A 24,189-nucleotide genomic window follows, 5' to 3' on the forward strand; every position below is an offset into this window, starting at 1 on the left:
GTGGCTCTGTGTTACAACAAGGTCATTTAACAGGCAGGAATGGCACTTTATTGATTCTGACTTTATCAAGTGCCTGTTTCTTATTTTACATATAACTCGTTAGCAGCCCACTCTTAAACTGCTGGGGAGGCTTTGGCTGTTTGGGACGCGGACTGTAATCACAGTAATTAGCGCTGAATTTTTGAATCCTGGTCTCGATCTTGACCTTGCAGCATTTAGCCAACGCACGCACAGCAGGACCGGTGGCAGGAGCTGCAAGAGCTCAGTGGTGGGGATGCTCCCTGTATCCTGGTATGGGCACTGGCGCGGAGGGAAGAGAGGGGAGCGGGGAAGAAAAGAGTGGAAAAGCAGTGAGAAAAGAAATTCTGTCCAAACATTGTTATCAATTTTTGTATATGTGTACATAGAGATGTGGGTGGGTGCAGAGTCGGTGCCTGTGAAAAAACTGGGGCAGAATTAGTAGGAAGAAAAGTGATAGTGAGACAGAGGGGAGAATTGGAAGAGGCAAGAGTAGTTTTGCAGTGACATAATGAATCAAAGTTCAGCTTTTCTGCAGAGGCCACCAACATGGGTCTGACTAGACAAAAATGCAACCATTACAGGTTTGTGGTTTTTATATATTCACTTCCTAAGGCAGAGTTTAGCATGGGATGCTCCAGGACAGCTTGTTGATGGTATGTGCCTCATCCTTCTGAAGTGGAAGATGCTTGACTCCAGATGCCATGCTTTTTCCTTTGTGTTGCGCAGCCTTGAGCACACTTAGTGCATGTTGGTTTGTACACAACAGCGATTGACAAACCAAAACAAATCATACATCGATGTCATACAACCGAAATAATCTCTTCTTACTTCTCAGTGCGCATCTTAAAAAAGGCTGATTTTATGTGTAGTCCTTTCTAAATACCTTGATCTGGTATTGAATCTTCACCTTTATTGTGGGATGGTTTTGTTATTTAAAATGTGTTGTAATTTTCCATCACAACTGCTAGTTGCAATTCTGTAAAAATTATGTAATGCAAGAGCTTCTGTTGGGAAAACGTACAGCTAAACAAAATTTTACAGAATCTTTTTACAGTGTTGTAGATTTAAAAAATGCAACATAGAAACAACATTAGTTAAGTACATGAAAGCACTTGAAATTATTTACAGAAATTAAAACTTCAAAACTGTTTCTATTTAGTGTTTATATTTATTTATATATCTTTATAGTTAGGAAAACAGGGAAATGAATTAGTATCTTAACTACACCTTCCTTTGGTTAATGTGGCAAAGCAGATATGTCACAGACAAACAGAGGGCTTTTCCATTGCCCTGCAGTGATGTGGGTTTGATTAAGCAGCAGAAAGCATCCCAAAGAGCCGGAAACTTTGCTAATGGTAAAAGCAAAGTGAGGCACAGCTCAGCTCGGGAATACGTTATGGGCATGACAAGTTATTCAGAGTTATCCACGCCGTAAGGAAGGGAGTGAACCCTCGACTGTATGTCACGTATGTTAAAGCTCCCCAAGACAGGACACCAATTAACCTTGGATGATAGCAAATACACACACACAGGCAACCTGAGAGAAGCAGCCTGTTGCCATTAGTAAGAAGCAGCAGCTCTTGTCACCCTGAGCCATTATTTAAATCTCTTTTAAAATTCCCTTATTAAATCGAAGAACCATAGCACTTTCCTCTTCCTCACAAACAGAGTATTTTTGCTGCCATGAAAAAAGGAGTTGTTAGTAATATAAGAAGCCAATGGTCCTTTTTTTTGTTGTTGTTCATCCTCGCTGTCTAATTTGGCCATTTTGAACTGAAAAAAAAAAACCCTGATCTTCAGTCAAAGCAATTCAAGGCATGGTGGAGCTCGGAGTGAACCAAAACAACAGGGTCAAATGTAGTTGAAAGAACACGGTGGGGTAAATAAAAGGTCTTTTTTTTTTTTATGTTTAGTGCTGGTGGGAGGAGAGAGTTTGGTTAACTATTTAACCTATGATAGCCTTTTATCATTTTATGGCTTAGGGGTCCGTGATTTTAAGCCTTTGTCAGTAAGTTCCCGGTTTGTATTCAATCTTTTCTCTGGTGTCCAGTTATATGACTGACATTGATTTACTGGAGATAGGAAAAATTATGAATAGCAGCCAAAGAGACATGTTTTTCCTAAAATGACTTGCCAGCAACTTTGGATTTGGTACTCAGTTTCCATTTAAACCCTAAACTGCTTTCTTCTGCTCGCACTTCTCTGCGTCATGATTTTTTTAATCCGCAGGGCTCTCCTTCCCCATTTGGTTCACCTCTCTATTTTTTGGCTATAATGTGATGTGTCTTGATCAGTTGGAGTGAGCACTTGCAAAAGGTCACTTGAAAGCCCCCTTTTCATTTCTCCCTGCTACAGTTTTTCCAGCAGGCAACCGCACTTGGGGGAGCGACCCCCTCCAATCTGTCCCTTTTGATATCCGAAGCTGGTTGTTACGGGGGTTAAATTTCTTCATTTGCTGAGTTTTTGTGAGCACTTCTTCAGCCCACCGTGCTCAGTCCCCACAGCTGGGTGCAGATCGCCTGTCTCCCTAAGGATGCTGTGAAAGTGTTAGGGTTTATTCTTCCACCCTCTTCGAATTTGAGGGATGGGGGCCAATTTTATACCTGTATAACTCCCATCAGCTTCAGGAAAAATAATCTCCACGTTACATATCAGCCTTATTGGGGGAGTTTAAAATCAGACAAAGCCTCTTCCAGGGTGCTTTGACTGGGAAGGAAAGCTGCTTGTCAAGAGATCTCAAACCACAGAGCTGGTGGCTTCTGCCTGTCCTGGTGAGGGGTTGGGGGGGGGGGGGGGTTGAGGGGGCGCGTTCTTAATTAGTTTTTGGAGGTCAGGGAAATGACCGTAGTGGGTCTGGAACAAAGGAAGAAATCAAAATGTAAAGCAGAGTGTTTGATATGTTGATAAACCCCCAGTTTTAATTTTAGCATAATTGGATCAGGGTTAGTAGCAGTTTTTAGGTAAAGTACCTTTGGGAAGTTCTGGCTTTATTCAGAAGTAAATATCATAGCTCTTCTCTTTTAACCTAAAGCTCTTTCTTTTTTTTTTTCTTTTTTTTTTTTTTTCCCCGAAGAAGAACTGCTCAGTTTACCTCGGATTTATTTCCACTAGGAGAGCACTAAGATTTCAGGGACCTGTATTCTGATGGTAAAGCTTGTGACATGAGCTTTTGTTTTCCATGCGAGGAAACGTTAGCATTTTTTCACATGTTAACTTTTTAACAATTGCGGGGAAATTCTTTTCCTTGAAAACTGCCGTCCTTTTCTTTTTGCTCCCCTTTTCTCTTTTCTTGATATTTTTATTTCCCTTTTATATGGAGACTTGTAGATTTTGTCACTTCAAACGTTAGCTGTTCCTCCTCTTTTCTTTCTCTTTACAATACACACTAGGAGATTTTTTTTTGCATATTCCTCCCCTTTCTCTCTGAGATATTGTAGTTGACCAAATTTAAAACACTACAGTATTTAGCATCCCCACAGTGCCATTTTAAGTATTTGGACCTGGAAAATGCCCCAAGCAATAACTACCTGAATTGCTTTTAATTACACAATATAGCTGCATCATTTTACTTCAGATTCTTTTTGATTGATGCTGTAAGGCAATTGTAACCATGGATGATGGGATTAAGTGCCTCTTGAAGTGACTTTAGCTTCTTGTGGGAACAAAGGGAAAGAAGAGAACACTTAGTCCCTTTTTGAGTGAACAGCCTTTTTTTCACTTGCTATATAAAGAAATACAATTAACAAACATTATCCCCAGAGGTGAATTGAAATGTACATGCGGACAATAACCGCTCTTGACTGCAATTAGACATATATGATCTGAGGTATTTTGGCCATTCATTAGTGCTAATTGTTTGAGAAACAAGCCCACAGAACAAATGATTAAAATGTTAGTGCCATAACCGGGATTATTAGCATGTGTGATAAAATGCATGCGCTGCAGCTGTACCAATAAAACTCTCTGGCGAGTTGCTTTGATTCGACAAATACTCAGCTCGACTGCAAGCCCTTCGTATTTGCACAGGGCCTGCTGATGTTTATAACAAACAACTTATATCTTCTTTTCTTAATTAGAAAAAATTACTATGCAAATTGCGGGCCTTTGTAATTTCGTGGAAGTTTCCTTTGTCTTTGGCAGATTATTTGTGTGCTGTTGTGAGCTGCTCCCTAGTAAATTCGACACAGGAAAACCATTATGTTTACTCTGTGTTGGTTTTTTTTTTCACATATCAGAGAAATAATTTGTGGGAGATCTTTCTGCCTTAGCTGGGTCGTGTTTAGTGGAGTCTTAGGTCCTGGGTCACTTCTGTCCTTCTGCCACAGCACCACAGATATCCAGGACTGTGATTGGTATGCAGTTAACATGCATACGGTCAGAAATACACATTGTGGAAATTACCCAGCTTTTTAAATGGCTTTAGTCGAATGCCTAAAAATGCTCTTCAGAAACACTTTGCCCAACACTGTGCCAAAGATTGCAGAAGGAGAGATTTGGCCTGTAGAGCAATGGATATTTTTCCATGTGTTAGGCAGAGCATGGTGTAGCATCTCTTCCAGGGTCAATTTGATTTAGCAAATAAACATGGAACAGAGATGCAGGTTAAAGTGCTGATCCTGAAAATCACTTGTGGGAGTGCTTTGCTTTGTGAGCTATACATTGTTGGCTTCGATGAGACTGCACAGGTGTGTGCAATTAAGTATATGTGTGAGTATCAGCAATGCTGGAATGTGAAAATGCAGTTTACAACAGGGAAATGTGTATAATTTGGGGTAATTTCACTGGTTACAGTCACAATGTATGGCTGCCATTGCAAAGTGCAATGTCTCTTAGTAATCAAAAAGGTTTTATTTCCTCCTTCCTGAGGATGAACTATTTGCTCTTGGGTGAAACAGTTCTCAGAGGATCATGAGTAACTTTAACTTGCCAGCTACTTTTACATATTTGATGAAGACTTTAGTAGAGTGTTATGTTTGCTGAAGAAATTTAGTTTCATTTCCAAGACCCAAGAGCATTCAGCATGCCGCTAGATGCTATGAATGAAAATATGCTGCTGTAAAACAATTTAATGAGCATTACCCAATAGCCTAGTCCTTGTTTTAACTTACAGTGCTTAAAGGAAGAAACATTGTCTTAGCAAATTTACTTGGCTTATATCCGTGTGTTTAGTTTAAAGCATAGTCAAGCTTAGTTTGAATCATTAAAATACTTGCAGTCAGGAAACATGTGTAAGATTTTCTTCCTCTTTATGGTAGTGGACTTAACTATAATTGAGATTGCAATGCTGTGTGGGTTTTTTTGTCCTAAAAAAGTAACTGCTGAGGATGTTTTTATTCTATCAAAATAACAAAAGTTAAGATAATCAGGATAGTGTTTCCAACCAGAGTAGCTAACTGCTCATGTGCGTAGCACCCTGGGCCTTGTCACTGTTTTAAAAAGGTCTGTAGGCAAATGGATTTCTTAATAAATCCACTTCTTCCTCTACATTTCATTTTACTGTAGAACGTAAAATATGACTATGCAAGGAAAATGCACAGTGAGAACAGATTATTTTTTTAAGAATATATGTCAAAATAATAGCGTATGAAAACATTTACTGCAGTCACACTTAAGCATACTCGTGGAAAACTCTTATTTCACATGTACAATTCTAGAGCTTTTTGTTTTGAAAGGAGAAGGGTGCTATGTTGGTCCACTGACACTGGTTCCTCCTGCACATTTTTTTTTTTCTGGCCATAACTCTTGAAAAAATTGTTGCTTCTTCAAGTTGCTAAAATGTTCCATAAGACTAATAATTCGACACATTGACAGTATATTTTTATAATAATCTGTGTCCTCAGAAACCTTTGGTTTGGGTTCATGTGGCTACAAAGTTGGTTAGCTGAGGAGGAGATACCGTTAGTCACTGGGCAATGGTACTTTTAACGTTAAGCCTGTTAGGTGATGGCATTTTAGTGGATTTAAATCTACCACTTCTTCGGAGTCAGGCAGTCTGGTGGGGAAGCCATACTGCTCCCCCATCAAAACAAAAGTTCACAGACCTCAGTGGTAACACCTGACTAAATCTGGTCTGCAGGTAACAACGGTTTTACCTGCACGATACTACACGCTGTCGTGTGTGGTATGTGGAACAGAGCTGCGTTTGTGGGGCTTGTGGCAGTCAGAGGGAAACAATCTGGTCAAATAGCCCATGGTTTGATGACACCCGAGAAGAAATCCTGGAAAATATGTGACAGGAGATACATCTCATCTCTAGTGTTAGCCATGTCTATCGAGTTTCTGGCAGGTTGGAGGGTTTGGTGAGAGGCAGTCATTAAGGGTGCTTCAGAGGCTCCTTGGCTCTAGGCTAGAGTTAACTATTAATGGACTGAGCTCTTTGACTCCTTTGTGCCTTTGGGAACTACACGGTTGAAGCCATCAGAGAAAGAGAATAGAAACTAATCACTTTTGTCGCCCCATATATGTTTAGTGAAGAACTGCAGACTTCTTTACTGACCTCTGTGTCACACTGAAAAAAGACCCTCCTCTTTCCATTTGAGATAAACCACTCTTCCACCTCCTCCTTACTCTCCCAAAGTGTACTACTGCAAGAAAATGGGATTAAGTGGATTTAACTAGCAGCCACTTGAGTTGCCACAAGTTGTATTACCATCCCCACTTCAACATGAAGCAGGGGACATGAAGTGGTTTGTGGGAGAGGGGCAAAGAGGGTATTTAGGAGAGACTCAGTGGATCTCAGTTGCATGTCTGTGGGTGTTGTCAGAACCTCCACCACCTAAATCTTGAAGCTGTTGCAGTTAGAGATGAAGAAGATTTATTAACAAAGGTAGCACGGGCACTTGTAATAATTTGTCATTTCTGTTTAACAGCAAAGCTGCCCCATTTCTTAGGCTGAATTAAGCATTACCAGGCATATTACAAAGAAGACTCTCACAGCGGGTTTTTGTGGGCTTATAAAGTGGGTCCACCCAGGATGTGCAGAGGCACAGCAGAGGAATTGTCTTTCTCAATTTAGTTTACTGAGATAAATTGTGATAAAAGCTTTCTTCATTTTTCTAACACAAGACTTATATTCAGCATTTAGGGTGCACACTCCAGGGGAAGAGAGATTTCTTCAATGGAGTTAGCTTAGAAAGGCAAGTATCGTAGTGTGTCAGTGACACACCACGTTGGCTCTGATTTAGATTGACTGAACTCATTTCCAGGCGTTTCAGAGGGTTAGTCGTGTTCACTTTGACGAAAAGCCATGTGCACATGTAGCCATGTGTCATCCAAGTGTAGCAACTTGGGAAGCATTATGAAGAGGGGCATAGGAAAATGCATGGGTCCCTGACATGATGCGATAATGACATGTTCAGCACGGTGCTAGAAAAGCTTTGCATTATTCAAAGTGCTGAATAATATACATGATAATGTACAATGGTGCTATATGGTAGGATTATTTTGTGGCATAAGTGACTTGTGCTCTGAGTATGAAGGCAAATTGTATTATTTTGTCCTCATTTTTGATGTAGCAGAATAGGCCTGGGGTACAGCATGAAATTGGGAGGAACAGGAGCAGGCAAGGGTTTTTTTTTTGGAAGGCCATGAAACACAGTGTCACTCTCTGCAATTTATTTCTCTGTGCTTGTAATTATGGAGTAAAGCAAGCTCACTACCACACTTGAGGGCAGCCCCCCCCCAGCAGCCCCACTGCCTCCAAGTGCACCAACCCAGCTCACGCCTGAGGTGGATTAGCTGGTCCCCCACTGGGAACACTGGCACAGGGTGGAGACTGCCACAAACCTGACACCCACAGGCCATACAGATGCCACACACTCAAGCCATGTGGCACCACAGGCTCACACCTGCACTGAAGTGTGACACACAAAGCATTTATAAATTTTAAAAGGCAGCAACAAACTGATGATGATGCTGGTGGGTTTATGAGCTTTGTTGGAAGAAGTCTGTGCTGTGGATCTGAAGGTCTCAAGGCTTCGGAGAGGACATGTTGGGATCAGTGAGGTTCCATATTACATGGGATTTTCATTCCTGTTTTCCTTGTTCCCCTTTCCATCCATTTTATTTATTTAAAATTTGCATGCAAATACATTTGCTGATATAACACTAAGGTTTCAAAATCAACTTCACAAACCCATGTTTGTTTTAAGCAACACTCCTCCTTCATTCACAGCACGTCCAGCTCCTGGAGCAAACATGGCAGATAGCAGCCACTTTCCTAAAGCAATCCTGATCCATTCCCAGTACAGCCTCCATCCTACAGAAGAGTCCTATCACAGGGGAAAAAACAACGACCACCCTTCTGTATTAAATACTTGCTGTAGCACACAGAACAGGCAGCGTAATTAAGGCTGCACAAATAACCTTAGCCCTGGCAGTTCGTCAGTTCTGAGTGTTTAAGTTTGCAACGTCTGTTGAACATAGTAGTTTTGGAGTTTTATACTGTAATTAGCTGTAATACTGCTATCTCCCTACTTTGACTCTTCCTAAGGGAAAAAAATACATAAATAACCCAAAACCAGCCACTATCTAGGTAGGAATGTTTCCCTTTTAAAATATAGTCAAGTATTCTTAACAGCATTGCAGCCAAGAGTCTAATTTCAACAATATCCTTTACAGGTTGGATTCTCTTCTGCCAGCTGGTGTTCCTAAGCTTAGTTATCGCTTTGCATCATGTCGTAAGTACATTCCCAGGCGAGCTGTGCTGTATGTACCTGCAGATGATGAAAAGAAGATACGAAAAATCCCATCACTAAATGTAGATTGTGCAGTGCTGGACTGTGAAGATGGCGTGGCTCTGAACAGAAAGGTAATTAAAAACTATCTATGTGATTCAATCAGCACTAAAGAGAACGTGTGGAAAAACATTGCCGTTGCCTCAGGGAAGTGACAACCAGAGAGACTAAGATAAATCTTAAGATATACAAAGTAATGTAACAGCGTTAGGCTTTGTGAAGGTGTTGGGAAAATCTGCTTACCCAGAACTGAAAGAGATCCCGTGTGAGTAAGCAGGGATGGAGTTTTGAAGGAATACAGAGCTGGACGTAAGATCTCGTCACAGAAGAGCAGGAGATACTGTTGTTATTGCTGCATATTTCTTAGGGAAGAGGAGAAACTGGTCTATGAGAAAAGAAGCAGGAAAGGAAGAGTTAGTTCAGAATCGGCAGGTAGAGGGTTTGTTGTTGAAATGAAAGCATCTTCAGATTGTGAGCAAAACAGCGTGGGTTTGGGTTTGAGCCTTTGGGTGTTTAGAAAGATTTACTTCCTGAGCTTTTTGGCAATGCTCTTAGGGGTGTTTCTGAAGGAAGAAGTTAGAACCTGAGTGTACCAGGGTTTGGAGAGTGATTTAGATAGAAGGAGCTGCAGGAAAGCAGAGATGGAAAGCAGAGTGGGAGATGTAGATGTGTCAAGTAGCAGTGCCAAGTTTTCATTGACACTGAATTGTGAAAGAAGAGAAAATGATCTAGCATGCATTCAGTTTTGCTTATCAGGCACATTTTTAAAATATGTGAAAGTAACCATTTAAAAATATTTCACATCTTGGAATCATAGAATTATCTGGGTTGGAAAAGACGTTTAGGATCATTGAGTCCAACCATAAACCTAACACTGTGAAGTCCACCCTCTTAAACAGTGTATGTGAGAAACTGGTGTGTTTCCTAGTGAAAGCTATTTCTGAACAGGAATATAAGTTTGTCATCACATTATTTTCATATTTGTCAGTTTTCCTATCCATGTTACAGTGCTTCAAACTACAGCAAACAGTGTTTAGGGTTTGAGTATGTATGTGTTGTCCAACAAGTTGTGAAAATAGGCTTGAAACTTTTCCCATGTCATCTCAAAACTGTGGATGAAATTTTACTCTTTTCTGTTTCTTGGGAGTTAATGCTTTCCAGAAGGACTGTCTTTAACCTTCAGCTCTTTACAGGTATGTTGGAAAGAAAAAAGTTTACAGAGTTTGCATGTATCTGTTTTAGTTCTGAAAAGTGAAAATAGCATTGCTGAACATTCATGTGTACTGCGGAAGTCAGTTAGAAAACATCTTCCAGTTGCTAAACTTCTGTGTGGAAAACTAAGATTATATCTGCTGTCACAGTGAGTTAATATTGTTCAGGTGATATTTGGGAAGCTGCTGCTGTAAGATGACACAAGATGCAATTGTGTATTAAACTGTAGTATTTTTAGGTGCAGCTTAATTATATTAAACAAATAACTTATAGCAGAAGTTCCTATTTGTAATAGGGGATGGCAGCAAAACAAAATTTTATGATCAAGGTGACGAAGTTGATAGTAGTAATTTCTAAAGAGTGGTAAAATTCTGGTGCTGTTGAAGTGAAGAGGGAGTTATGCTATTGGGTATGAGATTTCAAAGAAATCAGGGGGAAAATCTGTAATAGGAACTTGAGATGACACATGAGCCCCTGACTGAGCTTAAATGCAAAAATGAAGCAGACAGGAGGTAGCAGTGGGGACAGGCTACCAAAGAGCAACACAGAAGTGTGGTCTGGGCACATAGGGGCAGGATAAGAAAGGTCAAAGCTTGGCTGGAATCAAAGCTGGTAAGGGGTGAGCAGGACAACAAGAGTGGCTACTACAAGTGCATCAGCTGAGGCTGGTGGCCTGGAGAAGTTCCTGATGCCTGGAGATAGGCAAATATTATAGCCATCATCAGAAAGGGTAAGAGTGAATAACTATGGGCCCATCAACCTAAGGTTAGTCTCCAGGAACTGGTGCTGGTTCTCATGGAAGATATTTTAGGATTTAGCCAAGGACCTAGCCAGGATGGACTGATCAGGAGCAAATTGTGCCTGCCAAATCTGATTGCCTTCTCTGAATAAATTACTGTCTTTGATTATGAGAGCTGAAAAGATGTTGTCTACCTTGACTTTAGCAAGGCTTTTGACATAGTAAGTTCTGTAATATCCTGGTCATCAGCCTGAGAAAAAATGGACTGGAATAGCCTGTAGGGTGGATAGCCTTTTCACAGGAATCGGGTGTGCTATTTTGCAGCTACGAATACCGTTTAACTTCTTCACTAGTAACCTGGTTGATGGGATGAGGTGCGCTCTTACCAGGTTCATGATAAAAGCAAACTGGAGTACAGTTGATATGCTGGAGGGCACAGCTGCTCTTGTGATGAGGCTTTGCAGTTTGAAGAATAACTTGACAGAAATGCAATAAATTCCAACAAAATTCATCACAAACTCCTAGTACTGGGCTGGGATAACCCCACACACCAGTACAGGCTGGGAGTGTGACTCCCTGGGGGCACCTCTGCCAAAAAAGGACCTGGGTGCTGTTTTACAGCAAGCTGAATGGGGTCGGCGCTGCACCTTTGCAGCAAAGGTGGCCGACCACCTCCAAGGCTGTGCTGGCATAGGTGCAGCCAGCAGGTCCAGGAAAGGCGTCCCTCCCCTCCACTTGGCTTTTGAGGGTCTCCCGGGCAGGGAGAGCTGTGCCCAACTGTGGGCCTCAGGACAAGAGAGAGACTGACCAATGGGAGGGAGCCGAGGAAGGGCCACCAAGGTGGTCATGGCACAGGAGGAGAGGCTGAGAAGCTTGATGTGTTCATCTTGAAGAAGAGACAGATGAGTTGGGCCTTGATGGAGTCTTTGCTGCCTGAGGGGAGCTGGGTGGATGGCAGAGCCAGATCCTTCTCAGAGGAGCTCAGCAACAGAGCAAGAGCAACAGCCACAGGTTACTTGAGGGGAGATGCTGACCAGAGACAAGGGAAAAAAGCCTTCTTTGTGCAGGTGGTCAGACACTGGAAGAGGTTGTCCAGAGCAATGCTGCATCCTCCCTCCATGGGGTATTCAGGCCTTGGCTGGATGAATCTGTGAGCAACCTGATGTAGAGCAGTAGTTAGCCCTGCTTTGAAAAGGCAGATGTACAAGGTGGTCTCCTGAGGTCCCTTCCAACCTGAATTAGACTGTGTGATTGCATGATCTAGTAGCAAAGCATAATTCAAAGTGATTGGAAGGTGGAATTTCATGTTTAGATCTGCCACAGATACTCAGGAAGACTTTGAGACTTAGGTTCTGTGAATGTGAAATTATTATTGCTCTTGCAGCTTAATTTATTAATGTTTCTGCGTGTTTGGAGACTTTGTGTGAAAGATACGTCAAGAACATGCACTGAAGTACAGTATTCAGTGGCCCATTGCAAATGGGTCATCTCAAACTAAGAAAAAAGAAAACCGCTGGGAAACACAGCAACACTAAAGCTGTCCCTTAATCATTATTCTTAAAACAAATAGTACTGATGAATCTGACTTATTGCCATGTTTTATATCACTACAAAGGCTACTTACAGGTTTTCTTGAAACTGCTTCAGAAATGTTGGTTTTTGGGAAAATCAGGACCTGGTTGAAGGTTCACAGTGCCTTGGACCAAACTTACCTATCTACGGAAGGCCTTCGCTTGCATCAGGTCCAAGCAGCAAGTTTGAACCACATCTTAACAAGTCTATTTTAACAAGATGCTGCGTGGTTTCTATTAGGATTAAGTTAGATTTGGAGAGATCAAGAATCTGGAGTGTCTGCAGCTCTGTTTCGTTGCTCATTTAGAGGGAAATGAGGTAGATTAGCTTACTGAAACTGAAACTGATAACATTTGCAAAACTGCATCTGGTTGCAGTCGCTGCTTTTGAAGGTACAGTCATAAATTAAAAATCTGTAACTATTTTCTGTATTTTCTCTCAAAGAAGTTTTGGATGATATCCTCCCCTGTGCTCTCCCCCAACAATTATATTTTGTGGTGGTTCACAGATACCACCAGAAGAAGAGAGCCCATACCCATACTCTAATCTGTGTACCATTTTGGTGCCTGCATTCCTTACCTTCATGAGCTACAGCACTGACCATGACTTCAGGTATCATCTGTTGACTTCTTTACAATCTTTTTTCTAGTTGATGTTTTGACTACATCAGAAGAAAAACCCTTGCAGCAAGAAGTACTCAAGAAAATTTCTCAGCAAATTTTCTGAGGGGAACCAGTGGGAAGAAATGGCTTAAAAGCAAAGTTATAGTATGCTCAATACTAAGCCTGCAAGTAGGGTGAGAGCTGATCCTAGTGTGAGTAGGTCACATGGGGCTTTTGCAGGCCCTTTGGGACTGGACAGAGCTGTAGGAGGTCTTCAAAAATTCAGAATAGGGATGATGATAGGAAGATATCCCAGTGTTGCTGAAAACATCAGCCTCTTTTACAAATTTATCTTTAGTCTTGCTGAATATATCCTACTAGTCATGCCGACCTCAAATTCCGGTTGGGGCTCCACAGGCTGTTTTTAGGGGTTCAAATGCATAGTGTCACATGATGTGGACTATCAGCTGCCTCTCCAGGTGTCCAGCTCTGTAAGATACTGTGAATTTCTACAAGAGAAGTTTAGTTTTTTGTTGGGGGGAGAATTGAATACTGCTAGAGGGAAATTACTTTCCCTAAGATTCTATTCACAGGTGAAGATAGGAGCTCTTTCCCACTGATGTAGTTTCTCTAGTGTTGCTATGCATTTTAAAGAAATGACTCAGAATGGCTCTCTTGGTGATATTTTTAAGTGAACAGTTCCAATAGAAATTCTAAAACTATAAAATTAGAAATAATACAGATTGCAGTGTTGATATGTTGCAAATGCATCACACTCTAGAGACTTTTTGTGAACTGGTACAAAAATAGTCTCTATCTGTTTTAGCTCTTTGCAGGAGAAGGCCTCAATATTCTTTCACTTTAATTGTAAAAAGCAAAAAGATAAAAAAGATGGCTGCATCAACATGCTTGACCAAGTCATATAAGCCATTATATTGAATTGCATGTTATGCCACTGAGAAGTCTCTGTAGGAGCTGAGCTATCTGAAGAAATCTCAAGGGCTCTCAGCCAAGCCAGCGTGCCCTGGTGTAGCTTTCTCTGTAGAGCTGCGTTACTTGCTATGCTTCCATGCCAGGTGAACCTATTATCAAGTGGAAAAGTTTCCTTCTCCTGTTGGAGAAGGGAAGATTTCCATGCCACTGCTTTTATTTTCTAAGGGCAGAGTGGGCTGAGATTTCATGGTTAGTTCCCATGGGTCTTGTCAGGTTACCACCCTTACAAAAGAGTTTTCTAGAACAACATTTTTTCTAGCAGGATCCTGTCTTCAGTGCTGCTATTCTTCAGAGCATCCAGGAGGTGTCGGTTGCCAGGTCAGCCTAGCAAGAGACCAGTTGGAGCTGCTACTGTAGTGTTTATGCCTCTTTCTGAGTCCTTGACAAGAGTTTCAGAGCATGTTGGTGCCTCCAAACCAGTGCTATTAGTGGCTTTATCTTCACTGAGGCCAGTAAGATGGTTTTGTATAATTGGGATATACAGCACCTTACTCTGTAGCTCTCTGTAGTGTGCCATCAGGCCAGCCAGGGCACAGTCTCTTCTGCCAAAGATTACATTTGAAAATCATCTCAGGCAAATTTTGAAGGGTCTAGGATTCGGCCTTTTCTTTCCATATGCAATGCCAGTGTTATCATTAAGAATCAAAACAAAATGCCATGTTCCCCCTCCTCACGTTTTTTGTATCAGACGTGAAAAGCAATCCTTTGGAGTGTACATAGGGCTGGGAAATGTCTGTGTGGTCCCCTGACATGAAACACTTGAAAACAAGAAGTCTTTTTGTTGTTTCTCTGGAACTAAATAGGTCTCGTTCATCCAATAGAAGTTATTGATATCCAGGGCTGCATTGTAAAATGATGTAGGACCGATTAGGGTTTAAGTTCTTACGCCCTTTTTGCTGTGAATCATGATTATACCACTTTGTCTCTTCTATAAAGAAGTTGTTATGTCCTCCGGCACTTGAGCAAGAGAAGCTGGGGAAGAGGAAGCCTCAGCTCTGTGCTTTCCTCACACCCCTTCCTCAAGAGGGGAAACAGCAGCCCCTGAGCCTCTTCTGTTCTCCCTGCTCCTCTCAGCAGCAAGGGGAAGTTCAATTGGGCTAAGAGGATGGGTGGGGAAGGACCTGTTTTGCTTACCTGCAGCATGACCTCTTAGGGCCATAGCACAGATTTGTTCCTACTTCATATCTTGTAGCCACTTAAAAGATCATCGCTGTGCTGTGCCATGGAAGAAAAAAAAGAATTCAATTAATTCTTTTGAATCATCTGTTTTTAAAAATAGGATTAAAGCTTGACCACTTTTCAGACTGTTCCATTATGAATAACACATACGTAAGAGATGACTCTGGGTTCAGTTCAGTTAAGAGAAGATCATCGGCATGCATGCTGATTTTATGGAGATTTCTCCTCATGAGAATGCCTTCTCCATCTCTCTAGCGATCTGATCCTGGGGTCAGAACAAACAGCACGCCAGCGAGAGAGCATCCTTGCCTACCATTTTTCCCCTAATCTGAGGCCTTCTGACCTTTCTATTCCTTATCACTGATGAGTAGAGGCTCTTGCACGTAAATTAACACTTCAACTAAATTTGGGGGTGGAGATAAATACATAAAATGGATCAGCATGGTATACAAAAAAATCCTAGGCTTTCCTTATTGAAATGAATTTCCTTATTGATCTTATTGAAGGCTTTTACAGTATCAGTGGAAAAAAGCTGCAGTTCGTTTCCATAAATCTCTAGCTGCTTCAATTAAAATCAACAGTTTTCCTGTATTATGTGATGATAATCTTTTTTTTTTTTTAATAAAGTCAAGTTGGTTAGGATTTATCAATGCCGCAGGTATTTCTCTAGTATCATAGTGAGAATGTTAGCTAGTACTTCATAGGCACAGTTGCATGAAACATTGATAACTAGGTTATTTTACCAGGTCTTTGCTTTATTTATAATAAATTAGTACTGTACCTAATTGTATTCCTCCTACAGGGAGAAGGCTTGCTGATAAAGTGTGTAGAGAATGATTAAATGTACACAGGCGCATAGTAGGGTGATTTCTCTTCAAAAGATACACAAAATTAAAATGGGAATGCTGCTTTCCCCAGTGGCTTGCCATTATTAAAATTCTCAGTAGCATGGGAAATTTCTTCTGTAGGAATTGGGGAGTCCAAAAGTCTCTCTGGTTTATTGTAGGGAAGCTGAACTGTACAGTGAAACTCTGCAAGGCCTTTTTGATCCTTGAAGAGTTCTGATGAATATACATTTTTATGAAAGTTGTAAAGTGTTTTCATTTCCTTATTAATCCCACCATGGTCCTGGAAGAACTGCCACTCCTGAGTGGTAACTGTGACAATAAAAGTTTTTGTTCCTATTGTTTTACTCTACAAGCCAATCATCTTCTTTACATAAAGATTTGAGGGTTCATAAGGACAATCGCAATATTCACCAATTTTCTTCTTAATGAGCTCAGTAATGCCTGTGTCTCTTCGAGCAGAGCCTTTGAATTGCCAGTTATTTCTTTTCCACTGATTCAGATGTATCCAATTAAGTTTGACTTGGACATGTTCTGATGTAACTATTACTGCTGACACAATGGTATCTAGAAACTTAGGGAAAATGTCTTGGCTCAGTATTAACAGGGATTTCAGGCAGGAGTACATTAATAGACCTGGGAAAATATTCCAAAATATACAGTTAATGTTTGTATGGGCTTGGAATTCACAGTACTTCAACTCTTTCTGTGTAGTCCACTGTCCACAGGCACATCAGCACATCTGGGTACTGAAGGCTAATTGCAAGACTAGAAGTCATATATTGCTATGCATTTCTGGAGCAGTTTTCAATATTTCTTCTGTTTTCATAGCAGGAAGGACCTGGCTACACAGCCATTGAGCTTCTAGTTCACAGTTTGAAGGGAGCTGTTGAGTTTCAAGTGTGCTACAGAAAATCAAGCCAATACAAAAAGTTCAGTATACACATGTAGCTTAGAAACAATCTGTTGAATGAAATTTGGGCAGACTTTTGTTCCTATGCAGAGCCATGTGTTGGGTTGTGTTGTCGGGGCTGCAATGGTACTGGGAGTGAGGAAAACATAAAGGTACTGCCCAAATTGATTACAGGGCTTCTCAGCACTCAGCACCATTTGCTCTAAGTCTCATTTGCTTTTTTTGTTGGCCAAGAGCAGGCAGAGGAATATGTTTGTGTGTTCAAGTTCCTATTGCAATTAATCTTGACACCTAATCTTGAACCTAAGACTCCACTGTGCTCATAACCAGTGCTTATTCTTCCACATTGTAAGGGCCACATTTTGAAAACAGAGGCAGGCCAAACATGAGGAAACCCACAGAACCTGTTAACAGGAACATGGATCAGAAAGTGGTAAGACACACAGAGAATAGAGCACTTGCCCTCTTTGATGAACTTTTCTATGAGGTGCCTCTACAGTCACAGCCAAGGTAGTGGTCTAGTGGACCTTTGGTCTGATTTAGGTAGGATAGGTAGGTAAGAGAAGGAGGAAATGCATGGTACTTTTCCCAGTGCCTTGGTGCCATCAAAGCTGGACCTGTCCCAGAATGATGAGGAGTGGGGGGAACCTTAGAGATACTCAGAAGACTGTGGGCAAAATCTGTGGTTTATTTTACCAAACTGTTTAAACATTATTTGTTTGCCTGGGGTGTAGTAGTATTATTAGTTGGCAAAACAAGGAAGTCTGGTGGGACGCTGGGTGAGAGAAAAGAATTTTTGATGTCAGATGGAGGAACAGCATAGCCGTACACAGTAAAGTTGCAGATGGGGGTGAGGATGTGTGTGGTCAAGGCTAGGCTTGGGAACCTTTGCAGGTGTCAGCTGAAAGCTGGTTTCATCAGTTCTTCTGGAGACCAGAGGAAAGGAACCTAGCCCTCAGTGGTGGGAGCTTAACCACCAGTACCTATGTAGAAGCCTTGTTTCCTTCCACCATATGGCCAGTTAGCAGGAATCCACAATACTTAACAATGTTGCAGATTCCGCAGTCCTTATTCAGATAACATTTGACAATGAATTAAGGACATTTGTGTCTAAATGAGTAATTCAGGATTAAGCCCTTCAGGAGTTTGAGCTTATTCCTCCTGTACACCACTGTATATTGAATGGAAGGCATGTCTACTATGCTAGTTGCAGGACACACCGTTCCCAAAATAAGCATAGAACCGTCTAAAACCAGCCTCTTATTTCCACCATGAACTAAGTCCATGCTGTGACAAACCTTTAACTTAGAGTGGAGTAATTTATCTCTGTTCAACAGAGGATAAAACACATGGATTACTATTGCCTAAAGCTGCTGGGTTTTACATATTCTGTGTATGACTTTCTTCTCTGAATTGTGAAAAGACTGTATGTTAAACAGTGCTTTATACACCAAAAGAAAACACCGTCATGGAACAGGCTGGTGCCCAAAATAGCTACAAAAACACGTCTCTGGCTTACTGAAACTGGACAGCATCCAGAGCCATGAATTCATTGTGCACTCACATACCAGAATAGAACACAATACGCAACTCTTGTGATTTTTCTAGTGTCTGTCGTAAAAGCCATGATAAATGGGGATGGAGCATTAGGAACTACATGCATTTGTTTACTCATATCTAAATTTGCATAGCTCTGCTGGCTACATAGTATGCAGCAGGCTCCAGGGGCACAAAAGCTCTTAATATGTCCCCAGGTTACAAATTGTCATGCCCAGAGTTTGAGCTTCCAACCAAGGAATTCTTTTGCAAAGAAGCAAAAAACATGCCAAATTTTTTTCTTCATTTCAGATAAGTAAAAACATGGAGCTGCATTTGAAAGTTGCTATTTTGGCAGTGGTTTTATGTATGTGTGGAGCACGTGCAGTTCTTAGCACATCTAAAATGCATTGACCAAAGTATGTTATATATCTGTCTTCGAAGACAAGTGCACACATCTGCAAATCCAGCATACTGCAGATTTGGATGATAATGTAAGCTGCTCTGCTGAGGTTGCCTGTCTTTCCTTTTGGCTATGAATATCACAAGGGAGATTATGATCTGTCATCTTGTGGAGATCTGTCTTCTTGTTTATCAATAAGGAAAGTGATAAACTGGCTGTGGAAGCTGATCAGCACTTCGCATCCTTTCTGAAAGGATAAATAAAATCTCAGTGTTTTCTGAGTTTGACTATAATTTCTATCTTTAGAGCAGCTTGGTTGCTCTGAGATTGCTGTTTCAACTCCTGGATGGCTGAATAACATAGTGCTGTCTAGTGTGGATCACCGTAATAGCTCTTTTTGATATCCTTCTTTCACTGCAGTGTGTTAGGGCTACCCTCTCCAGAACAATGAACTTGCTAGTTATTTGAAGACTGGGAGAAAAGAATTGTAAATATTTTTCTTCATTTCTGATCACTGAGCTCCAGAAGACCATAAATCCTTGTGTTATTCCTCAGTTGGGAGAAAATGATTGTAAAGATCCTGGCTGTTCATTTTAGGAGGATTATAAACCATGGCTTGCTCTTTCTTTCCTCCTTACTTGTTACAGTCTCTTACTAGACTGCCTCAAAATAGCTGCTCCTGTGCCAGGTTTGAGATAACTTCATCTTCTAAGGTTTCACAATGCAATTGTGAGTTAAAAGGGGATATGTTGAACAAATTGGTGTTTTCTTCCAGCTTAGCCAGGTTGTTCGGTTACATTTTAAGCTTTGATTCCACACAGACCAAATTTTCCACTCATTAACCAATTATTTTTAAATAGAATAATTATAGATCATAATTTAGTATGCATTTTTTGAGAAAAAGGGGAAATTAATACGTGCAAACACGGGTGAATCTATTTAAATACACAGTCCACAAAATCCTAACAATATGTAAACAACATTTGTTATGCCTTGGACATGGCACATGATTGGGCTCATGAGACTCTGTTTATCCTACTGAATAGTTTCTTTTATAACTTCAAAGGGAATTTTATATATTTATGGCAATAGCAGGGTGTTAAGTGTAGCTAGACAGAAATTATACCTCAGCTATTTAGTTAATGCCAATAGGGATTAAATTAGATTTTATAGCTGTTAGTAGAAGTCTGTTTTGTAGCTAACAAGTGGGATTTTTAAATCCTGGAAAGCATAATCCTATTATAAAACTGGCAGCTGAATTAACATTATCTAGGAAGCAAGTCTTCACGGATTAACATTTTTTTGACATTAACAAAGAAAAACTAATGCTACAGGGATATTAGGTGCTTTTCCCAAAAGTAGGAAAAAAAAGGAAAGTGAATATAGGACAAGATAAATGGCATGAATATTGCAGGATGGAAAAATGAAGTGAAATATGCATCAGAAATGAAATCTGGGAGTGGCCATGTTCTGCCTCAAATACAAAAGAAATATATCAGGTAGTAAAAGGCTCCAAAACTGGTAATTCATATGTTAGCCCACACACTGATTTATACATGCCTTGTGACTAATTCACAGTTATCCAACATGAGCATGGGATAGCCAGAAAGGCCTTCTCCTGTCCTGAGGGCTGAGGTCTTTGCATTCCAGCTAGATGCTGTAGGAGCCAAGGACTGGCAGCACTGCAGAATCATATAATCATTTAGATTGGAAAAGACCTCTAAGATCATCAAGTCCAACCAAGAAACACTTATCCCTTTACTGAACAGGCCCATAAAGCTGCTCCGCAGAGAGCCTGATGAAGGTACAGAATCACAGAATGGTAGGGGTTGGAAGGGAGATCATCTGGTCCAACCCCCCTGCCAAAGCAGGTTCACCCAGAGCAGGTTGCACAGGACTGCATCCAGGCAGGTTTTGAATATCTCCAGGGAAGGAGACTCCACAACCTCCCTGGGCAGCCTATTCCAGAGCTCTGTCACCCTTAACGTAAAGAAGTTTTTCCTCATGTTCAGGTGGAACTTCCTGTGCTCCAGTTTGTGCCCGTTGGCCCTTGTTCTGTCAGTGGGCACCACTGAAAAGAGTCTGGCCCCATCCTCTTGACACCCGCCCTTCAGATATTGATAAGCGTTGATAAGGTCCCCTCTCAGTCTTCTCTTCTCCAGCCTAAAGAGCCCCAGGTCTCTCAGCCTTTCCTTGTAGGAGAGCTGCTCCAGCTCCCTATCACCTTCATAGCCCTCCGCTGGGCTTTCTCCAGTAGTTCCCTGTCCCTCTTGAACTGGGGAGCCCAGAACTGGACACAGTACTGCAGATGTGGCCTCACCAGGGCAGAGTAGAGGGGGAGGAGAACCTCCCTCAACCTGCTGCCCACACTCTTCTTAATGCACCCCAGGATGCCATTGGCCTTCTTGGCCACAAGGGCACATTGCTGGCTCATCGTCAACTTGCTGTCCACCAGGACTCCCAGGTCCTTCTCCACAGAGCTGCTTTCCAGCAGGTCAACCCCCAGCCTGCACTAGTGCGTGGGGTTATTCCTCCCCAGGTGCAGGACCCTACACTTGCCCTTATTGCCTTATTGAACCTCATTAGGTTCCTCACCGGCCAGCTCTCTATCCTGTCCAGGTCTCACTGAATGGCAGCACAGCCTTCTGGCGTGTCAGCTGCTCCTCCCAGTTTTGTGTAATCAGCAGACTTGCTGAGTGTGCATTCTGTCTCTTCGTCCAGTTCCCCTTACATACCTTGAAGGACAGTTATGGGACAACTGCTGTAGGCAGTGGTACAGGAGATGGGTGGGTCACTGAACCTGCTTGTCTACCAATATCTTATTCTAGTCATTGACAGATGAAATAAGCTGAAGGCAAGCTGTAAGGTATATGCTGTGTCATATTTCAATTAAAAAATGTTTGTCCCCATCACAGTTGCAGAGAAAACCTTTTATTACTTATAATTGCAAAGTACACATCTCCTTTAAATTATTTTAAAAGCTCTGTGTTTAGAATGTGAGCCCTTATTCACAGCTGCAGCACTGAAATAATGAAAGTAGTATTTTGTTGTGTGGTGGGTTAAGAGGTATCTGCTAGATAAAGATATCAATCACAAAGGCACACAAAACAATTTCTTCTAGACTTTGCAACATCATATGGAGTGTTGTTGGTCCAGTATAGATTTTAGTGTAACAGTATCTGTTGTCTGTCATCTTGTCTCACAAATTTCTTCCTTTTAGAGAATCTCATTAATTACTAATGAGAGTTTAACTGAAACAATTTGTTCTAACTTTGCCTATCAACCTCCCCATTTCTTGGTTCAAGTAAAGCAGAACTAGATCTGAGTCACTGTCAGACTGGGGTTTTGTTATCTGAGATTTAACTGGGGCTTTGCAACCCTAGTACATAGCTTTACAGGTTGGTTCTTGGTTTGATGCTTTTGAAACGCTGCATTTTTCCTCCTTGTGGATTGCTACTTTAATCATTATTACTTACTGGATTACATTTTTAGAGAGAATCTTTTCTGCCAAAGCATGTGTGCATAACAATCATTGCTGAGGTTAAATCGGTTACCAGTGATGTGGCTGTGACTGCCTTAAGGGCTTTCTTAAATCATGTTTGTGTAACATAGACATATAACAACATAACATAGCATATGACAACATTTAAGCTGTAGAAATAGTGTGAAATTTCTAAGTTGCCAAACTGTCCTCCTCTGAAGTTAGTGCCATGAGGAAGAACTCTGTCACCATTATGTCAGTTGGAAAACTCACACCATTTGGCATCAACAGGACAAAGCTTTATCTCCTGTTGTGTTACACCAGAGATAATGAACCCTAATGGGAATTGGAAATAGATGCTTGCCTTCTATTGTGGCTCTTTTTCAAAAATCTGTCCCCCAAATGCTTTTTAAAATTATTTTTCTGTACATAGAAGTGTACAACAGTCCATTAGCCTGGTGCAGGTATCTTTTAGCCATTGCCACAGTCCTCTGAAGTGCTAGGCACTTTTGGAGAAATGGAAGCAGAATGTGCCCATGATTTCTCACATCAGGAAGGCTGTGAATTTGATGTTTCCCCGAAGGGCATGGTCCTTAGATAAAGGATCTATCTTTCCTTCCCCCTTAAGTAACGAGCAATCCTCTAACATTTTAGAGTTTGTTTCCAGTTTTGTTGTCTGGGTTGGAAAGTACACAGATTTGGCCCGTAAGACTTGGGTTGTTTTTAAAACATTTGGCTAGCTCCTCAGCTTGTGTAAATAGGTTTGGCTCTTCATTTTTCATATGGTAACACAGCAGGTGAAGTAGCTTTCAAACGAGAATTAAAGAAAGATTGTGTGGGAAGATAGCATTAAATGACCGGGGGTTGCATCCACATCACCTGGCTGGGCACCGATCATCTGCCTCCAGTCTCTGGAAGAGAGAGATGGAGATGCAAGGGAGCAATGTGGTTACTGAGCAGAGCACCTTTCATCCTCCAGATGACCCCGTGCCTGCTATGACCACCAGCCGCTTGACTATGAAAGATCTCACTGAAGAGGGAGGGAGGAATAAGGGATGCTTGACTCTGCCATCCAGTGCTCTTGCATCTCAGTATGTGTTTTTCTAGAGCAGACACTTTGTAGAAGCTTGTTCAGAGCCCATGTGGAAAACAGCAGCAGCAGCAGTGCCTGGGCATTGCCAGTCAGGACACCTGATCTCAGAATTTGGCTTCATGTTGTCAAATTTGCTTATCATCGGTGAGGTACAACGGAAATGCTGAGAAGAAAAAAGAAATGCCCGGAAATGTGGTGGTGGGTCATGGGTTTCAGTGCTTGAGGCTGTTACAAGTAGCCCTGCACAAACATGCTCGATTTTGTAGCTGAGGGGAATTCACGTACTGAGCAACCTCTGAGTAGCGCTTGATGTGACTTGACAGAAACCAGCAGAAAGAGCAACTGGCTCTTAGCCTGTGAGGGTGATCCCGATCCCCAGTCAGCAAGCATCACTTTTTCCTATGTCCATCTCTTCATAAAGGTGTATGTGGTGCTACATAGCAAAGTGCTGAGTGGCTCATGCCCTCCTGGGGGTGACATTCCCTGCAGAAAGAGCAACGACACTTTGCTGAAGAGGTGTCAGAGACCTCCCCTTTCTGAAGCTCTGAGCTTTCTCTGTGCTGCTAAGGGAGAGCAGACACACAAGGACCACCTTTCCAGGCCATATGGTCTTGGCAAGCAGCCTCCTGGCTGGGGTCAAAAAATATAATAATGATGCATATTGTGCATATTTAACACATACCTCTAAGCGCTGAAGACCAGGTAGCAGCAGAGAGAGGATCTCTGTGAGCTGGTTGCGGCACACTGCAGCTGGAGCTGGAGGTAAGGCAGCTCTTTTCCAATGTGGTCCAGGAGCTGTTAAGTGAGTTGCTAAGCTGGTAGCTTGGACAGGGTGTGAGAAAATGATACTGAAGCAAATGAGGCC

General features: G+C 41.6%; 1 protein-coding gene across 1 annotated transcript in view; it reads left to right on the forward strand.

Annotated features, from left to right (window-relative positions):
* Window positions 1–24,189, forward strand: part of CLYBL (citramalyl-CoA lyase) — a 179,475-nt gene that overhangs the window by 85,672 nt on the left and 69,614 nt on the right. The window contains exon 2 of the mRNA XM_086482056.1: window positions 8,641–8,830. Coding sequence (XP_086338182.1) covers window positions 8,641–8,830 — 190 coding nt within the window. The remainder of the gene's footprint in view (window positions 1–8,640; window positions 8,831–24,189) is intronic.

This window comes from Leptosomus discolor, chromosome 1 (assembly GCF_034619465.1).
Source record: "Leptosomus discolor isolate bLepDis1 chromosome 1, bLepDis1.hap2, whole genome shotgun sequence".
Lineage (NCBI taxonomy): Eukaryota > Metazoa > Chordata > Aves > Leptosomiformes > Leptosomidae > Leptosomus > Leptosomus discolor.